The 20,833-nt window shown below is 41.4% G+C and overlaps 1 protein-coding gene across 6 annotated transcripts in view; it reads right to left on the reverse strand.

Annotated features, from left to right (window-relative positions):
• Positions 1-20,833, reverse strand: part of sgcd (sarcoglycan, delta (dystrophin-associated glycoprotein)) — a 246,133-nt gene that overhangs the window by 21,494 nt on the left and 203,806 nt on the right. For all 6 annotated transcript variants that reach the window (XM_031868948.1, XM_031868946.1, XM_031868943.1 and 3 more), the window contains one exon: positions 2,452-2,524. In XM_031868948.1, coding sequence (XP_031724808.1) covers positions 2,452-2,524 — 73 coding nt within the window. The remainder of the gene's footprint in view (positions 1-2,451; positions 2,525-20,833) is intronic.

The raw sequence follows: 20,833 nt of genomic DNA on the forward strand, positions 1-20,833 counted from the left end.
CTCTCGCCACCGTCACAATGTCTCTCTCTCTCTCTCGCCACCGTCACGATGTCTCTCTCTCTCTGCTCTGATTGACTGTCATCACATCTGACAGCACAGCCAGGAGAAAGATGATAAACAAGACGTTTACATCAAGGAGACATCCTTGGCTGTCCACACGGAACAACACACACACGGACAGGGTACTAACACGACGGAAGAGAGCGAGGGAGGATGCAGCCACACACACACACACACACACACACACACACACACACACACACACACTCTGTCAGAGTTAAATTTGACTGTTGGAGCAGAAAAGCTGTGACACCTGTCTGCCTTAAAGACAGGGTCCACCCAAACTCTCAGGCTTGAAAGGTGGCTGTAACTTGGTCCCTCATGACAAATGTGTGGTTAGGATGGCTTTTTTAGTCCATGTAAGGGCAGAAGTGGACAATTATGGGGCTCTTTTCCTATCTTTATTCAAGAGCGTGGTCTTTCAATTGTAGAGCATGACAGATGATGTCACGTTCAGATTTTGTAAAGCTTTCCCAGAAAACCCTGTCCTCGCACCGATATAAGACGATGTAAAGAATGGAATAGATCAGTGGCTCTCCGGAGAGTGAACTCGGGTTGAATTCTTTGCTTGAAGATTAAACTCTATTGCATTGATCTCTGTCTGAGTGCTTTCTTCAAACATCGTCGGCTCATTTCCACTCATTCCCTGCCAGATTGTCAACGTTGCTTGATGCTTTTGTTTCCCTGCTCTTTGTGCTCTTAATCTGAGCCCTGCAACCTGTTTCCTGAAGCCTGTATCTGTACCTGCCTGTCTACACCTTTTTCCGGCCCCATTCTGGTTATTACCGGTGGATTCTCAATCACTTCTGTTTGGACTTTCAGTAAGCTTCGATATCTTCACCTGGTCAATTAATCATTGAACTGCATTTGATTCCTCCTCCCTCTGCTGCCTGAATATGTGAATCAGCAGTTTGTTTCAGCTCCTTTCTCTCTTAGAGTCTTTGGTTTTACTGTACTGCTCTCATTATTGTGATTTCCAGCCAAAGCAGTAATCCATTTCTTGTCCAAAAAACTCAGATAAACCGACTGTCCACTACCTGCCCAGCTCCAAATGGCTCTGATGAATGTCAACTTTGCTTTGTTTTCACCATAAAAACTATAACTCCGCAACTTTAAAGGCTCTATATTCAGGATCGGGAACATTTCAATTGCCTCTAAACGGCTCTCAACATGTCGATGGCGAGCTGGCGGCCCATAGCTTACTGTGCAAGCAACGGTAAACAAACAGTGTTGACCTGAGGGCCCACGGCTGCCGTAATCCCATTTCAAGATGGCCTCCAGATCTTCTCAGCTTCTATTTACTCTTCTCTCTCACCTTAAACATATTTGGTCCATTTCCCTTTGATACAGGATATATTGCTCTGATTTTTGTTGATGTCAATGAACACTTGATGTTGATTTGGAAGTGAAGAGGGACTGATAAAAAAAATGGAAGGGACAGGGGGGAGGGGTGATGCATCTGTTGCCAAAGATGGACCCATTAATCTAAAGATAACTTGCATGTAAGACAGCAGTGATTCTGGCTCCTACAGACAGACATTAGCTAATTGCCCATGGAAAAGTGCTCTTTCCACCTCTTTATAGATTTCTACATGTAAATCCTGCCTCTTTACTGCGTGTCCCCCACCCCCCCCAAGTCAATAGAAAGGTGGCAAGATTTTTATACACTTGAGTAAGTTGCGAAAGTATTAAAACTCATAAAATGCATAAATGTCGATGTTGAAATGAGCTCATAGATTCTAAATCCTTTAATGCTACATTTTTTGACACATTATAGACTTTTCCTGGGCAAAAATTGCTAATAAACGCATTTGAAGAATCAAACTGGATCTTAAAGCCATTCGTAGAGCATTGATGATTCATCAATTATCCATACATCATGAATTCAAATACAGAAAAATGTAAGTATTGCCTTTCTGTGATTAGTACTGGAATATTAGTCTGTACTGTTAATGAATACCGTTTGGTAAGTGTGTGTGAATACTTTTACTAGAGTATGGATGTAAACAGATTCAAAAATAGGCTTGTAGTCTTTTCATTGTTTGAACTATTACTGAGGACTAATCTAAATCAGCAGATTCCACACCTCTTTTTCACAGAAAATAGATTTTGCATTTAATTTCCTCTGCTGTAATGGTCAGTCAGCAATGGCAAATCAGATTGTAGGAAACAGCGAGTGATTACCTTCTGTGGAGGGACGTTTGTGTTTTTGTGTGAATGCTGCAGTTTTTACGCAGTGTAGATGCAGGATAACGTTACTTGTTTATGAACTGTTTACATTATTTGTACTCATGTCTGTTTGTCTGCCTCAGTTGACGTACACGTTTGCCCATTATGTAATTAATTATTGCACATGCTGTGCGCTGTGATAAAAAACAGACTCTGACTCACCTCAGCTCTTTGAATGGCTCGGCCCTGACGTGTGGCGTCTCCACTGACTTGCTGAACACGGCTCCTTCGGCCCCTGTAATCACAGAACACAACGTCAGACGGGAGGCCGCCGTCGATAGAAACCACAAACCCCTCCTGTCTGATCAATGGACATAATCTCTGAGACTCCGCCGATCCATATGGCTCTCCAGTCAGCGCGCACAGCGGCCCCCACCTCGCCTCGCCCCACTGATAACACTTTTTCATTTCATCATGAGGGAAAAAGCAGTAATAGACTTAAAGCTGCTCAGAGCTTCACTAACCAGGGGCATGAATATAATGTGCAGGCAATGCGGCTGCACTAGGACCCTTGGGGTGGGGGGGGCATAGAGAGCGGGTCCTCTAACAACATGTTGGGCAGTAATCGGACACTTGTACTTCTGTTTGCTTCCTCAGAAATATGGCCTGTGTTCACAGAATAACTCACAGAACTCGCTTTTGCCATTTGCTATATATTCCCTCGAAAAGGCAAATCCATCCACTTCATCATTTTCCTTTTTTGGGGTAAAATAGTCAGTAGCAATCTTTAACAAAATCATATGCTGCTATTTCTACATAAACGATTAAAACTATGAATTGACTATAAAAAATGATTCAATTAAATGAGTAATTTCTTTTTTTCTTAGGTATTTTTGTCATGTACAGATATGCAATGATAATTGCTGGTTACATTTTATGTGAATGTTGTCAATTGTTAAGTTTCTAGGTGATCGTGTGACGGGACGATATGTGTGTGTGTGTGTGTGTGTGTGTGTATGCATCATATCTTAGTAACTAGCGTGCAGGGCCCGTCATAAAAGAGTGCACTGGGGCCTGCTGCCACTACTTTAGGCCACTGACACTGGCAGTTCAGAACAACATGATCTCAGAAATATGCTCCCTTGACAGGCCAGTCTTTCTGCTGTTCAGAAGACTGGATTTCAATCTCTTATTCATGACCTCCTGTGGGCAGTGAGGTGAATCTCGATAAGGGTTCACAATAAGCGGCAACAGGACAATGTTCTGTGATAGCACGCAGTAAGTGTAGTTTAGAAAGTTTGATATTCCAGGTGTATATCGAATAGTATTTCTGTTTATAATACGAAGACATAGCAGTAGTAGAATTATAATATAGTAACAGAAACCAAGAACTACAAAGCAGCCATGAGATTACAGAACGGCAGCATGCAATAAAGAACTACAAAGCTATTAGCAGAACGACAATAGCACTGGCAGCATATCCATGCATATTGATGCAACGAGATATGCCAGTGTTCTGTCTGTGCTGCAGAAAAGCAGCAGACTTTTTTTTTTCTTCTTTTTACCACAATTGCTTCTCTGATCTCTTCTTCTGTGCCCTGACTACTTTCTTCGGTCTGCACAGCTCGGTGAGTGACACGAGTCAAATGAAACGGCGCACTGTGACGTGCTGCGTCATTGTGCAGCTGATGCGTGCTGCACTTTGAAACGTAAACATATTTGCATTGAGTTTCAGCAAATTATAGAAGTGAAGACCAAAGATGTGAAGTATAAATACTGAAGTCCTCCAAATTACTTTATTTCATGCTGTGTAAAAAGCACCGTGTCGTCATCAGTGTGACCACAGACATTTAGTCTTGTTAGAAATACATTAACTTCCAAACACAAGTTAGAATAAACGTACAGATTAATGTTCTGACTTACTTCACCTGAAGTACGACTTACATTCCGTCGCTTGTTTGTGATGAAGTACAAGCTAACAGCATTAAAAAGGACAAATACTCAACTGGCCCTCAGCCCGAGGCTCACGCCGTCTGTAGTGCAAATACCGCAGCTCGGCTTGAGTAACCTGGAGCAGTCAGGTACATCGAATCAACAAAGCATCAAGTGCAGATCAATGGCCATGACTAAATGTGTTTGAAAACCGTTCGAGGCACTGCAGGGAAACCGCACATTTCTCCCTCTGCGACACACATCGAAGATAAATGGAGGAGGAAAAGTTGCAATATTTGTTGATATATAGCCCCGATCCTGAGTGATAAAGTGTGTGTGTGTGTGTTCAAGTGATGACCCACTGCCTCACTCAACACGACACACCTTTGACATCACGTAACCATCAGACCACCCTGTGTTCAACAGGGGAACAAAATGATTTTCCAGTGACAGTGGAGTTTAATTGTTGAGCATTCCATGTTGTCAAAGAACCAAAAAAATCCATATTTGATGATTGAATAGTACAGAACTAGAGAGTTTTATGGACAGTCAGCATTAATAGCTCTACATTTTTATTTGGGACATGAGAATGGGTGTCAAAATGATTATAACTTTTTTGAAACATTAGTTTAGACCCCGCTCCATTCTACCTGCGCGCGCACACACACACACACACACACACACACACACACACACACACACAAGCTTGTCGCTGATGCGTGGATCAAAGCTTAGTCTATAAGAAAATATCTCAGGGTTCAGGCGGGCGGATCACAAAGCGACAAAGCAGCGCTCCAAGTAGGTTATCAATAACATTGAGTGCAATAGTCCACCCTCCACACCTTCTCTTCCCTCTCTTTTGCTTTCACACTTTTCAAACCTATGAATTCAAGACTATTGTTTTCTATGAAAGCTGTTGTACTGATGCCTTTTACAATAAATAATGAGTGGAGAAGTATGAAATAAAATAAATATACACCCCACATTTTCCTCATACTATTATAGTCAGATAAAGTAAGCACCAGTTAAAATGCACCAGAACATCTACTCTGTTTGCGATTTCCACTTGTTATATTGTCTATATAACATTTGTCTATCTTTCCAATTCCCATGTATGTGAGAGTAGAAACAACATGCTTTTCTCAGCTGGTTAAAATCTAAACTGAACACACTACAGTATTTGTCTTTTATTTTATTTTGAAAGCATTTCCAACACAATGGTAAAGTGAACAAGTGCATTTAAAGATCCTTCATCCGGCCAAAACTATGATAAAAGGGAATCCTGGAGCTTATTCTGGGTACATCCCAAATCTCTTAATTGTCATTTCCTCGCTCCTCGCTTCAACCGGAAGTTGTTCTGCGCCGCCATATTGACGGCCGTCCCAAAGCTCTTATTTAGCTCGGAGGAGCGAGGAGAGAGGAGGGATCTCTGAGGAGCCATGAGCGAGGACCCACGAGAACAGCCTTCCAGGACATCTTTTAACGTCCGACACGCCCCCTCATTGTTCAACTGTTATGTGAATGGACGCTGCAGCTGATCGGACTGATATCATTTTTTTCAACATGTAAACAGTGAAGACGGATCACAGATTGAACTCAAGCTTTATATTTGATTAGGTTTCTGATTCACCGTCTGGTTTAAATAAATGTTCATTGTAGACTGAACAACAAAAGGACCTCAAACAACTTTCTACATTTTTTGAAAGATTTGTGTTTTCATGATCTGACATTTCCCTCAATAACTTTTATTATGGAAACAATTAAAGTCAGAGGGAGCTGGAGAGACGAAACACTTTTTACATCATTTATCATCATTTCATTCAGTCACGTCTTTATTAGTTATTAGTATTATTAGTTACTATTATTAAGTACAGTGATCCTGTGAACAGACACAACATACATGCTATGGCGTTGAATATTTGGTATCCTATTTTTGCAGTTAGCAAATAAGTGCTGTACCGATTAATTTCTCTGTTTTCTTTTTTAGAAGCGAAACAAAACTGAGGGCTTACAAAAGAAATAAATAAAAAAGCTTTATTCCTAGTAGCTTATGAAAGCTCTGGTGACATTTAAATACCTGTTCAGTCAGTTAGAGCCAGAGTACAAAGAGGAGGATGTAAAGTGAAGTGGAAGCCTCGGTGCGTGTCACTGCCTCTTTCCTGCAGTAAAGTGAGTGAAGATAAAACAGAAGCCTCACATTAGAAATCTCAGCTCTCGGTCGGAGTAAGAAGAACAAAAAGCTCTTTACTTTGCGTCTGGCTGTCACTCTGCCTTAAATCGCAAGTTTAAAAGATAAAACCAATGTCATTTTATTCATACCACCCTTTTTATCGCCCATATAGGAAGTTCTCACACAACGATGTAGTCAGCAGACATTCTTTCAGTATTTTGTTTCATGATAGCTTTAATTTTCCTCTATGCAGAATCGCCAGGATCATTTGGAGTTATAAAGGGCTATTTTAGTTATTCAGTGACAAATGATTTTTTTCGAATCAGTTTTCATCTGTAGTTTGGTACGCAATAATAATACCCATGAAACTCAGCAACTATTTCTGTAGAGATTATACCACACAGAGCTGCACATTAAAAATGCTCTGTGATGCAATCAGAGAAAAATAAATAAAAATAACCAGCACCATGTTACTTAATTGAACTGGAATTGATCATGAATCCATTAGGGAAGTAATTCAATTAGCTGAAATTAGTTCAACAAAGCTTAGCCTCTAACTTCATACTGCTACATTGTAGATTTTCCCGAAATCAAATCCAGTTCTTGAACCAATTATTTTTGACAGACGGACAAATTCCTCCTCACCTCCGTATCTGTGTAGCACCACTTCTCAGTACATTTTCTGTCAAATATGCTTCCACTGTGCTGTTGATTGTTTGATTTTGGCTGGATCGACTCCAGCAGCAATGTGCCGCCACATACTTGCAGACTCTCTTTGCGGTCACTGGAATTATTGACTGTCGTACGTTGCATGTCGTCATCAGTGTGCAGAATATTTTATTTTTCCAAGTCGCTGCGGCAAATTTGTGGACCTTGCTGACAAGTTTATGTTGCACATTTAAAGTATCTTGGTCACAATTCTGTAATAAAAAACGAGTTAATTGAATCAATACTTCTACGTGTATATTAGCTTTATAAAAAATATTATTGGCCAATAGATTGTTGTCATATTTTTTAAATTCTCAAAAAGCAAAATCAGTATTGGTCAGTTGTGTGATAAACATTAATGAAGAGTTTGAAGACAAGCCATTTAATCAATAAATGTCACAGATTATTGATATTGTGGCACTGCTGCAGATGTTTATATTTTTGCCCTGCTGTCTTTATTTGTTTTCAGCAGCGTCTGACGACTCCACCTCTGTGAATAAAACTTGATCTATTTGATTTTCTGATCACAGCCTCCACATGAATACTGAGCAGACAGCAGCAATACGTCACAGCGCTGACATGTTCATGGACCGGTGGGGGTTCGGGTGAGAAAATAAATGATGCCATAAAAGATGAATGTGTCTATGTTAGCAGCTGTGTGTCCATGTGCATCTGTGTGTATGTGAATGTGTGTGTGTGGGTGCGTTTATGAGGCAGTAGTCAGACCAGGGGTGGATATCATCTGCTGTGGCCTGAAGTATCTCAGAGGTGATGAAATACTGAGATACACAAGGCACAGAGGAAACTTCCTCCAGGAATACTTTCAATGATTGGTGGTGGTGGTCCTGGACCATGCACGAGTAACAATAACCAAAAACCGAAATCCTGCATTTATCTCGATGCATTTCGGTGTGTGATGCTGCACCGCTTTGCTCACATCTTGTCTGCCTACAACAATAGTAGCATAGTTCAGGCAGAGCACTGACGTCACATTTGCATCTGCTGATAGCCATCAGCTGCTTCGTTCACGTTTAGTATCGCCTGCTCATTACTCAGCTGTTTTGCCTTTGTAAACTGTACCTGTCATTAGAACCCGACACGTCGCACTATTACAACCCTCTTCATGTGACCGAAGCGTTTGTATTGTTGATTAGGATTTACATCTTTTAAGTGCTCCCTCAAAAAGCAGAGCCTTTTCTGGTAAATCGAACTTTATGTCCTTTTGCTGTAAATGAGCTGTCGTTTCAAAGTTACACGCTATAATTGGAGCACAACGTTTTGTTTATCAGTGGAGTAGGCCTGCGTGGCCTGGTTTCTAGGTAGACTATTCCATCAGCTTAAACACGTAACCATCAACTGAAAAGAAGCTCAAAGAAGTCTCTGCAAAGCCGTCCTAGATCCCTCTCAAATGACATTAGATTCATCTCCTGCTGTAGTGAAAATATAAAAGCTGCTGATGATGAAATGAAATCTGTAAGCACAGTTTGCTTGACATTATGGTATCAGCAGACAATGCCTACTGTATTTAATGCATGCCGCAGGTACTTAGGTAGATCTTACATATCAAATATTGTCACATTAGTCCCTGACACACGTGAGCTGGATTAGCATGCGCAGTCACACAGCTCTTCGTAAGGCACCTACTGTATATGTATATTTCATGAATGCACGGACACGTTAAAAAACAGGAAGCACTAATGGAAAAAAATCCTGCTTGATGTAATTAACCGCCAGTGACATGACTCTAAATTAAATCATATTTAATTCACAGATGTAAATAATGACTGTTCGGCATGATCACAGTCACACGGGACCTGAAGCATTTTAGTCAAAGTCGACAGCTGGGTAGAAATTCCGCAGGCGGAAGCTCAATGACTCTGTGATGCTGATTGGTTGTCTTTCCTGGAAATTCTGGTCTGACTGGACGTCCGACAGCCTGGAAGGCGCTCTCATCCTGTCTGAGAAAATCCCTCAAGCTGTTGGATAAAGCCGATTTGTGATCTTCTGTAGTGATTTTGTGATACGTGTTGTAATGTACTATCATGGTGTACCCACTGTCCCCTCTGCCACACCCACCTCTACTGTAACTGATAATTGCCTACATTTCCAAGGTTGACTTTGAAATCCGAGAGAACAAGGTGGTCGTCTGTAACCGTGGACACAAAAATAGGGTCGTCAGTGATTCTTCTGTACACGTTTTAACCTGTTGGCTGCAATAGAGAAAATATCAGGGGAGTATAAAAGTCATGAGATTTCATCCTCTGGGGACCGTGAATGGTAATCTATCTAATAGTTATCCAGATATTTCAATCTAGACAGAAGTGTTGGATAGACTGATGGACCAGAAAACTGACATCACTATCCCACACTAGCGCGCCTAAAATGAACTCTATGGAACTACGTTTTGGTTTGAAAACTGGTGCTCTTGGTGTAACAGTCATCAGAACAAACTCCTGGACGTGAATCATCCTGAAGACCTACCGTTTAATATTTATCCATTTAATATTTCCCTCTCTTTGCCCCATATTATCTCTCTTTCTCATTCCATCATTTGCCTGCTCTCATTTTCTCTGCTGCAGAGTATATAATAATCTTCCCTTGGAGGTGTAGCCAGCAGCTCTTTCTAATAAATAGCCAGCAACCCCTGCTGCGATGCTTTGCCCTTTCGCCTTTGAATTGTAGAAGCAAATCAGCCACTTTCATTAAGGGGGGCAATTCTCCACCTCAACAGTAAGTTTAGGCTGTCAAATAGAATATACAGCCGGCGGATTAGAGAAAGTAAAGAGAGCGAAGTAAGAGAGATCAAAGTCAGTACTGAATTTAGAAGGAAAGGGGAGCAAAACCGAGAAAGGGGAGATGGAGAAGCTGAGGGAAAATAGCAGAAAGAACATATGAGAGAGCAGGCCAGAAAAAAAAGGAGACGACGGAGAAGCCAACTATGGCATGAGCCATGGTGACTAATGGATCTCTCTTTCTCAACTCGAGTACGACTCGTCACATACAGTATGCAGCAGGCCGAGTACAGCCCACTAAAGGAAAGACGTGTCAAGCCACCGACAAGTTCTCCCACACTTTAGGTGAATATGAATCATTTACCCTGGGTCATATCACTCCCCAACTTCTGCCTTTTCTCTTTTTTCTCATGCCTAAATATGCTGACAGAGCGCAGAGTGAGAGGCGAGCCCGACAGTGATCGGGGATACAGTGAGAGACACTCTAACAATGCCGGTGTGGCATCGGCGATGGAGGATACATAGCAGCCGTCCACAGTGTCAGCTGCAACATCCATCCCAGCCTGCACCGAGTGACGAGCTGTCATCCAATACAACAATACAACAGTGTGCCAGTGGGTTTGGATCACAGAGCAGTTCTCGATTCGGATTAACAGTTCAAATCACAGACTTGTTGGAGATGAGAGGTTGAAATACGAGCATAAATGTAAGAGAGGGTTTTTTTGTTTTGATAGCACGCAGCGTGCAGTGGGGTGCGGGTCTCGTCTGGTCATCATTAGCCGGGGACGCTGTGCTAAAAAGGCCAAATTACTCGACTCCGGGTCATAAGCCTGACCCCAGATCTGTGCAGGATTCTCCTCACCTAGTCCTCAGTCTGCCACTTAATATTTCTTCCGTCTTGCGAACAGCAAATTGGCTCAACGGTTTTTAATCTCTCTCACTGACAAGTGTCTGCAAAACAATAAGTGACAACACACAAATAAGTCTTGCTCCAGAGTTATTTTGTTGGTTTTATAGCCATAGTTTATAGCTCAGTTTGATTTTGTAATTTTTACTTTTTAAATAAATTTCTGACCAAGCATGCTTGCCTCTATTGAATGTTTCCCATAGAATTGATTCTTGACACAAAGTAACACTAACAATGAATATGGTAATATCTAATGTATGAAATCAATACGGATGTTAATGATTTCTCTTTACTGCTAAAATGTGTTCTTAGGAGGTAGAACTATGACAAAAGTTTTCATTATTTCTATTCTGCATCTCTCTCTCTCTCTCTCTCTCTCTCTCTCTACGCACACACACATGTCACGCCGGGCAGTGGTAATCATTCAGGGACAAAGGTGATTAAATTGACTGCCACCTCCAAACCTCCACTCGGTCACCCCCCCATCGTCATGAACACAAGAAAGAGAAAAGGTGTACAAGCTCAATCAAACGATGTTATTTTACTCAGCAGAGAAATGTGTCCAGATTTAGATTTTTCTCCCACACGTGTCACAGAGCCAACACTTCAAATCAGCTTCAAATCAAAAATTTCCTTGAGGTTGCTTTTTTTCTTTTTGCCCATGGAAGAATGTCAGATACTGAGAAAAACATGCAGCCAATTTGCATTGTACACCCCAGTACATATCCATGATAGGTCAATGCCATTTATATGAATGCACTAGTGATTCCTGAAATGGCAATGTCAGTCGGTTCACCACTTTGGTCCATACTGAAAAATCTAATTACCTGGTGGATGGATTCTAATTTAATTTTGTACGGACATTCACGGTGCCCACAGGGGACATTGAGGTAACTTTGGTAATCCTGACTTGTGATTTAGAAGCATCATAGGAAATAGAAATTTCAATTTGTCCGATACCTGGAAAAACGAATGACCTTCTCATTGTCCTCAGCTGTAATTTGTATTTAGTTCTATTTGATGTCAGCATGCTAACGCGCTAAACGAAGACGGCGGACATAATAAACATTATACCTGTGAATAATCAGGGCTTTAACATTGCTCCTGTAAGCAAGTTAGCCTGCTGATTTTAGCATTTAGCTTGTTTCCTTCAAATAATATAGTTATGTTTGACTTACTATGACAAACTGTGGTGCAATATAAGCAGCTCATTTGTGTTTACTCAGCATTTCCTCTTCACTTTCTATCACAAGAAAAAGTCTCCTGAGCTACAAAAGGACATCGTTGTCTTCTTGGAGCACCAAAGAACACTTTTGGATGCAGGATTTTGATGACAAAAAAAAAACTCTGTATAACTGCTTTGCGTATTTTGAAAATTCCACATTTAATTTAAGTTTTATTTTTACAAAAATCGGAAAAAATTCAAATAACAAACCTCACAATATAATCCTACTAAAGTCACATCACACTGCAGTGTAAAAATAGAAGTGAGGTCATGTGTCACATTACTCTCAGGTGTAAGTGGCAGCAAAGTCAATTATATTGCACAAAGGGGCATCATCTCATCCCCTCACAGGACAAACAAAGACAAACCGATGTGCAGCCATCTAGAAAGTGGCATGACGGCATGCGTGATAGTGGCATGACGGCATGCGTGATAGTGGCATGACGGCATGCGTGATAGTGGCATGACGGCATGCGTGATAGTGGCATGACGGCATGCGGCTGCAGTCAGAGCAGTGCTGACAGACAAAGCTAAAGTGAGACAGGCAGAGACGCAGATGGACGTTACTGAGCACACGGTGGGTAACGCGCTTCAATTTTCAACAAAGATTGTAAAAGATAAGTTAAGAGCCTGAACCTTGATGTCCGCCTGCCTGTCCGTCTCTGTGTGTTTGAAGCCTGCAGCCGGCGGGGCAGCAGTAATGAAGTCCTGAGCCTCTAATGGGGAAAGAATGATGGTGAGCAGGACGCTTGATATTCCTCTGCAAATAGGCCTGCCGGGGACGTCGACTTTAAGAGTGTCGGGCCAAGCTGATTAGCGAGGCAGCGGGTTTGTGTGTGTGTGTGTGTGTGTGTGTGTGTGTGTGTGTATTTTAAGCTCATTTCAGGTCATTTCTTTGCACATTGTGCATCTTGAAAATAACATATGCATGAAGTAGTTTCTGAACGCTCGCAGCAAACAAATTTGATGAGTCTGATGAGTCTGTTTCAACGCGGCTGTAGCAGATATAAATGTCCATTTTCATCCGTCTTGCTTGACTACAAAAGACACTTTACAGGAGTAGAATGAAGATGTGTTGTAACATATTAAATGAAAAGAATGAAAAGTAGACTCTCCACAAGCTTTTTTTAAACAGCGCACACAATATGGCCAAACGTATGTGGGTGTCACTATCATTGTATTTCTGAAGCTGCCTCTCGTGGTTTACAGGGCTGTGTATTAGCAATAACGGATATACGATACGTATCATGATACAGGGGTTACAATTCAATATATTACGATGTATTGTGATACTGTAAGCAAGCCGATTTATTTAGAGCTTTCAGATCTAATTTAGGAAAACTGTCAATAGTATATAAAAAACATACCACCCTATGCATACAATCTAAATAATGCTTTTTTTCAGATCAGAACAGTGTGATCTGCATTGGCACTGATCACAGTCCCTGTAACATCCAACGTAAACGCTGAGGAGGTGCATATCTTAGTTAATCCTTCCACCTAAACTATTAATAAAATCCATGCAGTGTGTTTGAGAATCGGTACAGTATCACAAAACATAATATTGCGAAACTAATATTTTCTCACACCCCTAATGGTCAGGGCCCCCTTAAGAAGGAGAATCTTAATACAGCAGCGTACAAGGATAGTTTAGACAAAAGACAAGAGAGTGTTGTGTGCATAAAGCCAGAACTTGACTAACCTGAAAAGAACACTGATTTCAACTCCATCCAACACCTTTGGGATGAATCGGGACAACGATTGTGAGCAAGACCTGATCACCCAACATCAGTGTTGGACCTCACTGATGCTCTTTTGGCTGTATGGGAGCAACTCCCTGCAGCCAGGTTCAAAATGTGGCAGAACAACTGTAACCAGAAAAAGTGACGGCTGTTATAGCTGCAGATCAATGTTCTTGGTTTTGGAATTACATGTTCAACTATCACATATTGTTGTCATGTTTGGGTTTCAACAGGCTTTGTCCATATACTTTGGACCATATGGTGTAATGAGCAAAAAAGTTGGAATATGTCTGTTTGTTATTATTGGAATAAATATCTGATATTCACTCATCATCTATAACGTGTTTTTTCATTCTCGAGAGGCTAAATAGGTTGACAAGCAGTCAATCAGTCACATCACACGTCATACAGTAATGTGGGAATAGTGTCTTATTTGTTTCTGTTAAATATTCTGGCAGTGATGTCTAAACCAAGTTTAGCAGCAGCATGCGCCGACATCTATTGAAGGCTGCATGTGGAAGCCAGGCTCGTGCCTGAGTAAACAATTTCATAATTACTTAGACTTCAAAAATAAACCCAAGCAGGAACACCATGTAATCAGGGACTGATAAATGAAAAAATTTATTTAGAATCTATGTTTATTCACCAAAGATTTCAACAAACTGCATAAAACTATCGTAGCGAACCTGTGCTCCATGCACACAAGAGGAAGAGAGGCAGTAGTTTGACATTGAAATAGTGCCATGAAAGGTGTGTGCGGGTCTTAGGGGTGTCATTTTTCACCTCATATTTTAATTTAAGTATTACAGTTTAATGTTATGGCTCATTAAGTATGACTGGTATATACTTCACATCACTGCTAAGCATTTTCCAAAGCAAACTAAGTTTATGATTGATATCCTACCTTCCATTCATTTAGCTACAGTATTAAAATCAACTCACAGAGATTTTAATACTTAATCTATCCAAAGTGACACTTCAGACACCATTATTTTTCAAATCCTGCCTACATTCACATCTCGCAGCGTGCCAGTTTCCGCTCGTTATATGCACACAGCATCTTCCAAAAATAAACTTTCAACGTAGGTTTACTCATTTCAGGTTTACTTGGTTAGGTTTAGGCAACGGAAAAGATCGTTAAACTAAGTTTCCTGGGTGAACATCTGGGTTTAACCCAACCATCCACGTACACCTCCTACACTGACTTTTTTCACTCTATATACTATGGCAGTTGCTTTGACTGCCCAACACTAATGTGGATGGGTTTACATTGGAGTCAATTGGAAGCCTGCTGCGTCTCATACAGTTGCTGAAGGGTGCGTCGGAGCACAAACAGAGAGACCCAGTCTCTCACCAACGGGTGCCCCAGTTCGGCCAACTGAAAGGGGGTTTAAGACGCTGTTAGAGCCAACAAGACCTTCATATACTAAGGCCCATAGGGTTCTTCACAGGGGGAAAAAAATCCCAGATGGATTTCTTATCTGGCACAATGAAGATATGTGGTTAAATGTAAATGTTAGTGTATCAAATCGATTCTGGTTTTCATCAAGACATAAGAAACATAAAACTATGACTGACATTATGATCTTTTTTTATGTGCGACTTTCCACCCCTCGCAGGTCACGCATGGTACAGACTACTTTATTCGTGTCAATATTCTCAAAGCCGTTAATGGTTACAGAGGGGGTGGGGGGAACCTGTCGGACCATTGCTAGCATTTCCTTTCATTTGCCTCTTAACTGCGGTGTAATCGGTCCTCATCTGCTGCTCAGTCGATGAGGAGCCGGCAGACTCGGATCGATACGGCCCACCTGCATTCACACGCTGCCCGCCGCCTCCACGCTCGCTCTTCACCACTCTGTTCCTCCATCCTTCCTCGCTCTCTATTTGCCTCGTAAACATGTACAAACAGACTGCTTGAGGGATCGATAAAACCCATCCTGGAGGTTTTTATTTCGACCTCCTCCAAAATAGTACGCCTCCTCCTTTCAAATTATTTCATCAGTACGTTTCAAAAATTTGACCTCGGTGGTAATCTTACTTTCTTCTTCTCCATTTCTTCTTTCTATTGTCTTTCCCTTTTTGTTTCCTTCCCAATTTCGTTGCTTTTCTCCGACCTTATATTTATAACCTAACCTTATTTCCTTCCACTCTTTCCTTTATCCCCCCCCCCCCAAAGAGACATTTCATTCCTTGCCTCTCACTCAGCTTTTCTTCCGTCATTCCCTGCCTCCCTCCATTATTTTTAATGCCTCGTTCCTTTACTCTAGTTCTTGCTTCTGCATCTCTCTCTCTCTGCCCTCCATGTTCCCCTTCTTTTCCTTTGGTCCTCCTTTCCTCCCTCACCTCCCCTCCTGTTCTCGTTTCTCTGTTCCTTTCCTCTGCCTCAATTTTTGCCCTTTCAGATTCCTTCACTCTCTCTGCTCTGCGTTCTCTCTTGTCCCTCCCTCAGTGTTTTTGTCGTCCGCGGCTGAGATCAATCAGAAACTTATGAAGCATGCAGCAGGATAAATCAGTTGTGTTTGGAGGCCTCGTGAAGATTCACTTAACGGTATTTCATGTAGGCGAGCCAGTGTTACTGATAAGGAACAACAGCATCGGAGAGCGAGGGTGAGAAAAGAGAGAAAACTGGGAGGAGGAGGAGGAGGAGGAGGAGGAGGAGAGGAAACAGGGGCAGAGAGAGAAATGTGTTGGATAAAGAAAAACGCCCCGGGTGAGGAGAGTAAATAAAATAAAGTAAAATTGGAGAAGAAAGATTAACAGTCTTTATAAACCCAATAAGACAGCATTCACACTGGAATTTCAGGCCATCTGCTATACTGAGAAATTATTTTGTTTACCCAGACCAGAGCCATTGGTGGCGGGTAAACTATGGGTATTATGGAGAAAATAGGGTATTATGAAGAATTGTAGCCAGGGGGGAACTAGTGCTGTGCGTTTTTTGCAGTGGTATTTGTACCCCAACCAGTTCTCACTCCTATCTTGTCAAATACCACAGCTTGGTCAGCCCCCTCTGCATCCGATGACCGACACGCGGACGCACCAGGCTCTCAACTAACGCCAATGTAAACCCATCCGTGTCATTATTAGACGTTCAGAGCAACTGTTGCAGTACGTAGTGTGAGACGGTGGACTTAGGGTGGATGGGTCAGACAACCACAGGACTTCCACATAGGAGACCACTATTCCTGTCCACTGTGAAACCGTTGTTAGTGTGTGACCTTCTGTATCCTTTATCACATGAGTCTCTGAGTCGTTAGTCACTGACAAGTTTGACAAGTTGGTTGTGAGAACTAGTTGCGTAGGAGCATATATGTAGAGGGAGCTACTGCCAATGTGAAAAACCCAAGAGGTGCACGGATACAGAGAGTGAAATACTGCAGTGTACTACTACTGCACAGATTAGACTGTTAGATCAAGTAATTCATTGCTCACAAGGTCACGGAGCATAAATTGATGTGGGAGCCTTTAAAATAAAAAGCCTTTAAAATTAAAAACGAGGGAAGGGCAGGCTGCTGATGATCATATCACTACATTTGGATTCTCCATTGATTTATGTAGCTACTGTTCCCCGAAAGACACTGTAATGAATTCATTGGTGTCTGCCACAAGTGAGAGTGAAAAGTGAGATCCCATTTGATCGGAAAACAAAAGCTTATGCAGCCCGAAGCAGAAGAAAACCTTGGCACAACACCATATAGCATATTATAGAAGAAGAACTATGCACGCTGTATCAGCAAATATAAGAACTAATGTAAGTCCTTGTATTAACTATCACATAATGGTTTAAATTGTGGTGTTGGAACTTGACAAAGCCGAAATGTGAAAAGTGATTTTCTCTCAAAATGTGACCTGTGACTTAACACATTAACTAAACAGGTCTGGATTTTCTTCATTATAATCATCAACATCATTATATTAAATTGTCAAAAGTATTAATTTACCAACATGTGCAATACCGCAGTTAATTCAGCAAAGATGAACTGCATTCCTATGATCACATAAGACATAAGTATTTACACAAGTAAAACAAAAAAACATTGTTGAAAAAACATTTAATTACAACTTCAGGTGATGTAACTGCTGAGCTGCTGAGGAGATGACGGCAGCAGTTTGAACCGCTGTGGAAGCACTGATGTATATTTCTTTTAGGTCTATAACCCAACCAACCATCTGTTCCAAAAACGTTCCCCTGGGAGACCACACTGGACCATTAAGACCACAACTACCACCTACCTTAAACGGCTCTTCACCAGAGCTGCCATCCCTACCTCCAAACACACACACATGCACACACACACACGCACACACACACACACAAGCACATGCAGGAACAAAACACACTGATTTAAATTAAGATTGTGTGTGCGTATTTACAATGTGTCAGAGCAATTCAAACATCATCCAAAGTTAATTGTCGAACAAGATGAAAGACCGCAAGAAAACTGCCAATGTCAGGCTGCATGCTACGCTATAATTGACGGGAATTTCGGTGAAATGGTGAATTATGTTGAGCTGTAATAATAAGTGTGTTCAACACCACACACTGGCGCTGCAACAGAGAACAGCATCACATCACAGCGTGAAGCCATCCTGATCTCGCTTTGTTTTGTCACTAATTACACAAACATTTGCTTTTTTGTTATATTTTTAAAGCAACTTCTACTGGAATTATTTGTCGGTCTTTCAGTATGTTTTCAACCTTAAATGTTGCAAGCATAAATTTCAAACAATTCTTTAGTTCCAGCTTTTTAAATGTGAACATGTGTGGCTTTTCTCCGTTTTTATATAACTGCCAAAAAAAGCATAGTATAGACTCTCACCTGCAGTTTGTATAAAATGATGACGTACATACGCATGCGTGCACACGCAGACTGCTGATGGATGTACAGCTGAGTGCAATGGCTTTTCAATCTATGCAAGTGCATTAACCACCAAAGATTGACTTTACAGACCCACGTGCTCTTAGTGAGTATATAGACTATGTCAGCAATGTTCAGCAGCCAGATATATACATGCATTTGGTTGAGAAACCTAACCTGTAACGTTACAACCAACGAGAAACTAACAAGCATTAACAATGTACAAAAAGTCAAGCAACTTTTAGCTTCAGTGAGTTTCTTATTCCCATTATACTCAGATACTTATTTTCATTCCATTAATGCTATCTTTCTTTTTTCATCAGACATTTTGTGGAACAGCGGGAGAATAAGAGCAATTTCAGCAATTTATGTACGTAAAACATTCCCCCCCGCTGTTTGCAGCCCTTCATTTAATTCCATGACTGCTATTAGCTGCCAGCCAGATAAGAGAGTAACATGTCACCTCATCCTCTTTATTAAAGAACCTCCTGCAAGTCGCTGCTGAAATTTTGCTCCAGGTGGCCCGATGCTGGGAAATTGGTGCCATCCGTCTGGCTGTGGTGCATCTCCACTCATTTACCAACAAAATGACATAAATCTGTAACTGAAGGAAGACACAAGAGCCACTGAAAGTATGCAGCTTCAGGTCATGTTGCTCATACAGCAGTTCCCTCACTTAAGTCTCTGCATACTTGTTCATTTTAGTTTGTGTATATATATAGCCCAATATCACAGACAGCTAATTTTACCCATGGTGCTTTATAATCTGTACACTATACGCAACCCTCTCTCCTTAGACCTCCCCGATCCTTAATTTTCCTTTCCTTTCCTCATCTCTTTCCCTATCTCCTACCTTCCACCTTCTCAAAAAGCTCTCCTGAATGTCTAATTGTCCACCTCTCTCCCCCCCTCTCTCTCCATTTGTTTCTACCTCACTGGGATCCCTCCTTTACTTTCCTTTCTGTCTGTCTTCGTAGTTATTTCTTCTTAATAGCTCTGGTGATTAAACGCAGGGAGGACGAGAAAGAGGAGGAGGATGAAGGTACGTGTTGGACTTGGAGCTGATGAGGGTCAGGGGCTGAACGGGGCCACAGGCTTTATTCTCACAACAGGACAGTGAAATTGCAAATTAATCGTGAGATATATTTCGCTCTCCTCCATCTCATTACGGCAGGTCAAAGAGAGCTGGAGGAGGATCTGGGCAGAACAGAGCAAAACGAGCCACCGGACACATTTAACAAGTAGGGGGGGACGAGGAGCCTGCAGCGCTAACGGACGATTAAAATCCTCCTTTCTCAAATGACAAGAACTCAACTTCAGTCAAATGTGGCGTCGTTCTAAATGAGGAGAGTGTGTTTTTAAAAATGTGACATGCAATATATTGACTGACTGTTTTGAGGCCGATTCTGACGGCCTTTTAAAAACTTCTTATTCTTTCGTTGGGGGTCATTTAGTTTGATTATTGAGTATGTGTGTGATTTGAACTGGTAAATTCACTTAGAAGAGGCCGTAACTCCAGCAACTCACATACTGTATTGCACGACCTTATTGTAAGACCAACACATTAGGCTTGTGGCCTTCATCAGGGTAATCAGTGCAATTCTTTGACCCTGGTCTCGTTTGAAATCATCTAGCCATGACAATAAGGCTTTTTAGCATTGCCTGTTAAATGAAGCCCTGTGCCTTGACTTTTCAGGAAATGAATTACCCTTTATTGTTGCCTAATGATTGCTTTTGCCTGTTTTGTCTCACAGCCCTGACAGATCCAATAAGTGCTGCCTTTTTATTAACTATTTCTTTATGATATGGCCTTTTGTAAAAGTCATTTTGAGGTGTTTCTGTTCAAAAGCTGTTGCTTTTGTAATGATTGTGTTGTTCCTGGGGTTTGGTTTCACCCTTGAATCTCTGCATCTAGTGTAAAGGACGAATCCAGGACTTGATTGGACTCCAATGCTCAACTCCTCCACGAAATTCTTAATTTTCCGATGTTAAAGTCATGCTTCTATTTTTGTCTGTCAGGTGTTCATTTTCCTTTTTATTGCTAATAAAAAGGAAAATGAACATCCATTCATCAATGAATAAAGAACAGTATAGTGTATCTTGATCCTGCTTATTGCACACAAATGGACACAACAAAACCAGGCACGGTTTAGAGCACTTGCCCTGTGTCCAGGCTGAATTTGCCATCATTTGCTTATTGTTAAATCCTCACTGTGTATTCCTCCAATTCAATCAGTGCCTGTTGAAATGATAATGGGAGAGCCATATGGCAGACACAAATGAGGGCAGCGCTCGGGCAAATGACAAGCAGTAGTTACACAACAAC

This window comes from Anarrhichthys ocellatus, unplaced genomic scaffold (assembly GCF_004355925.1).
Source record: "Anarrhichthys ocellatus isolate YVR2014 unplaced genomic scaffold, GSC_Weel_1.0 scaffold45, whole genome shotgun sequence".
NCBI classification, from domain to species: domain Eukaryota; kingdom Metazoa; phylum Chordata; class Actinopteri; order Perciformes; family Anarhichadidae; genus Anarrhichthys; species Anarrhichthys ocellatus.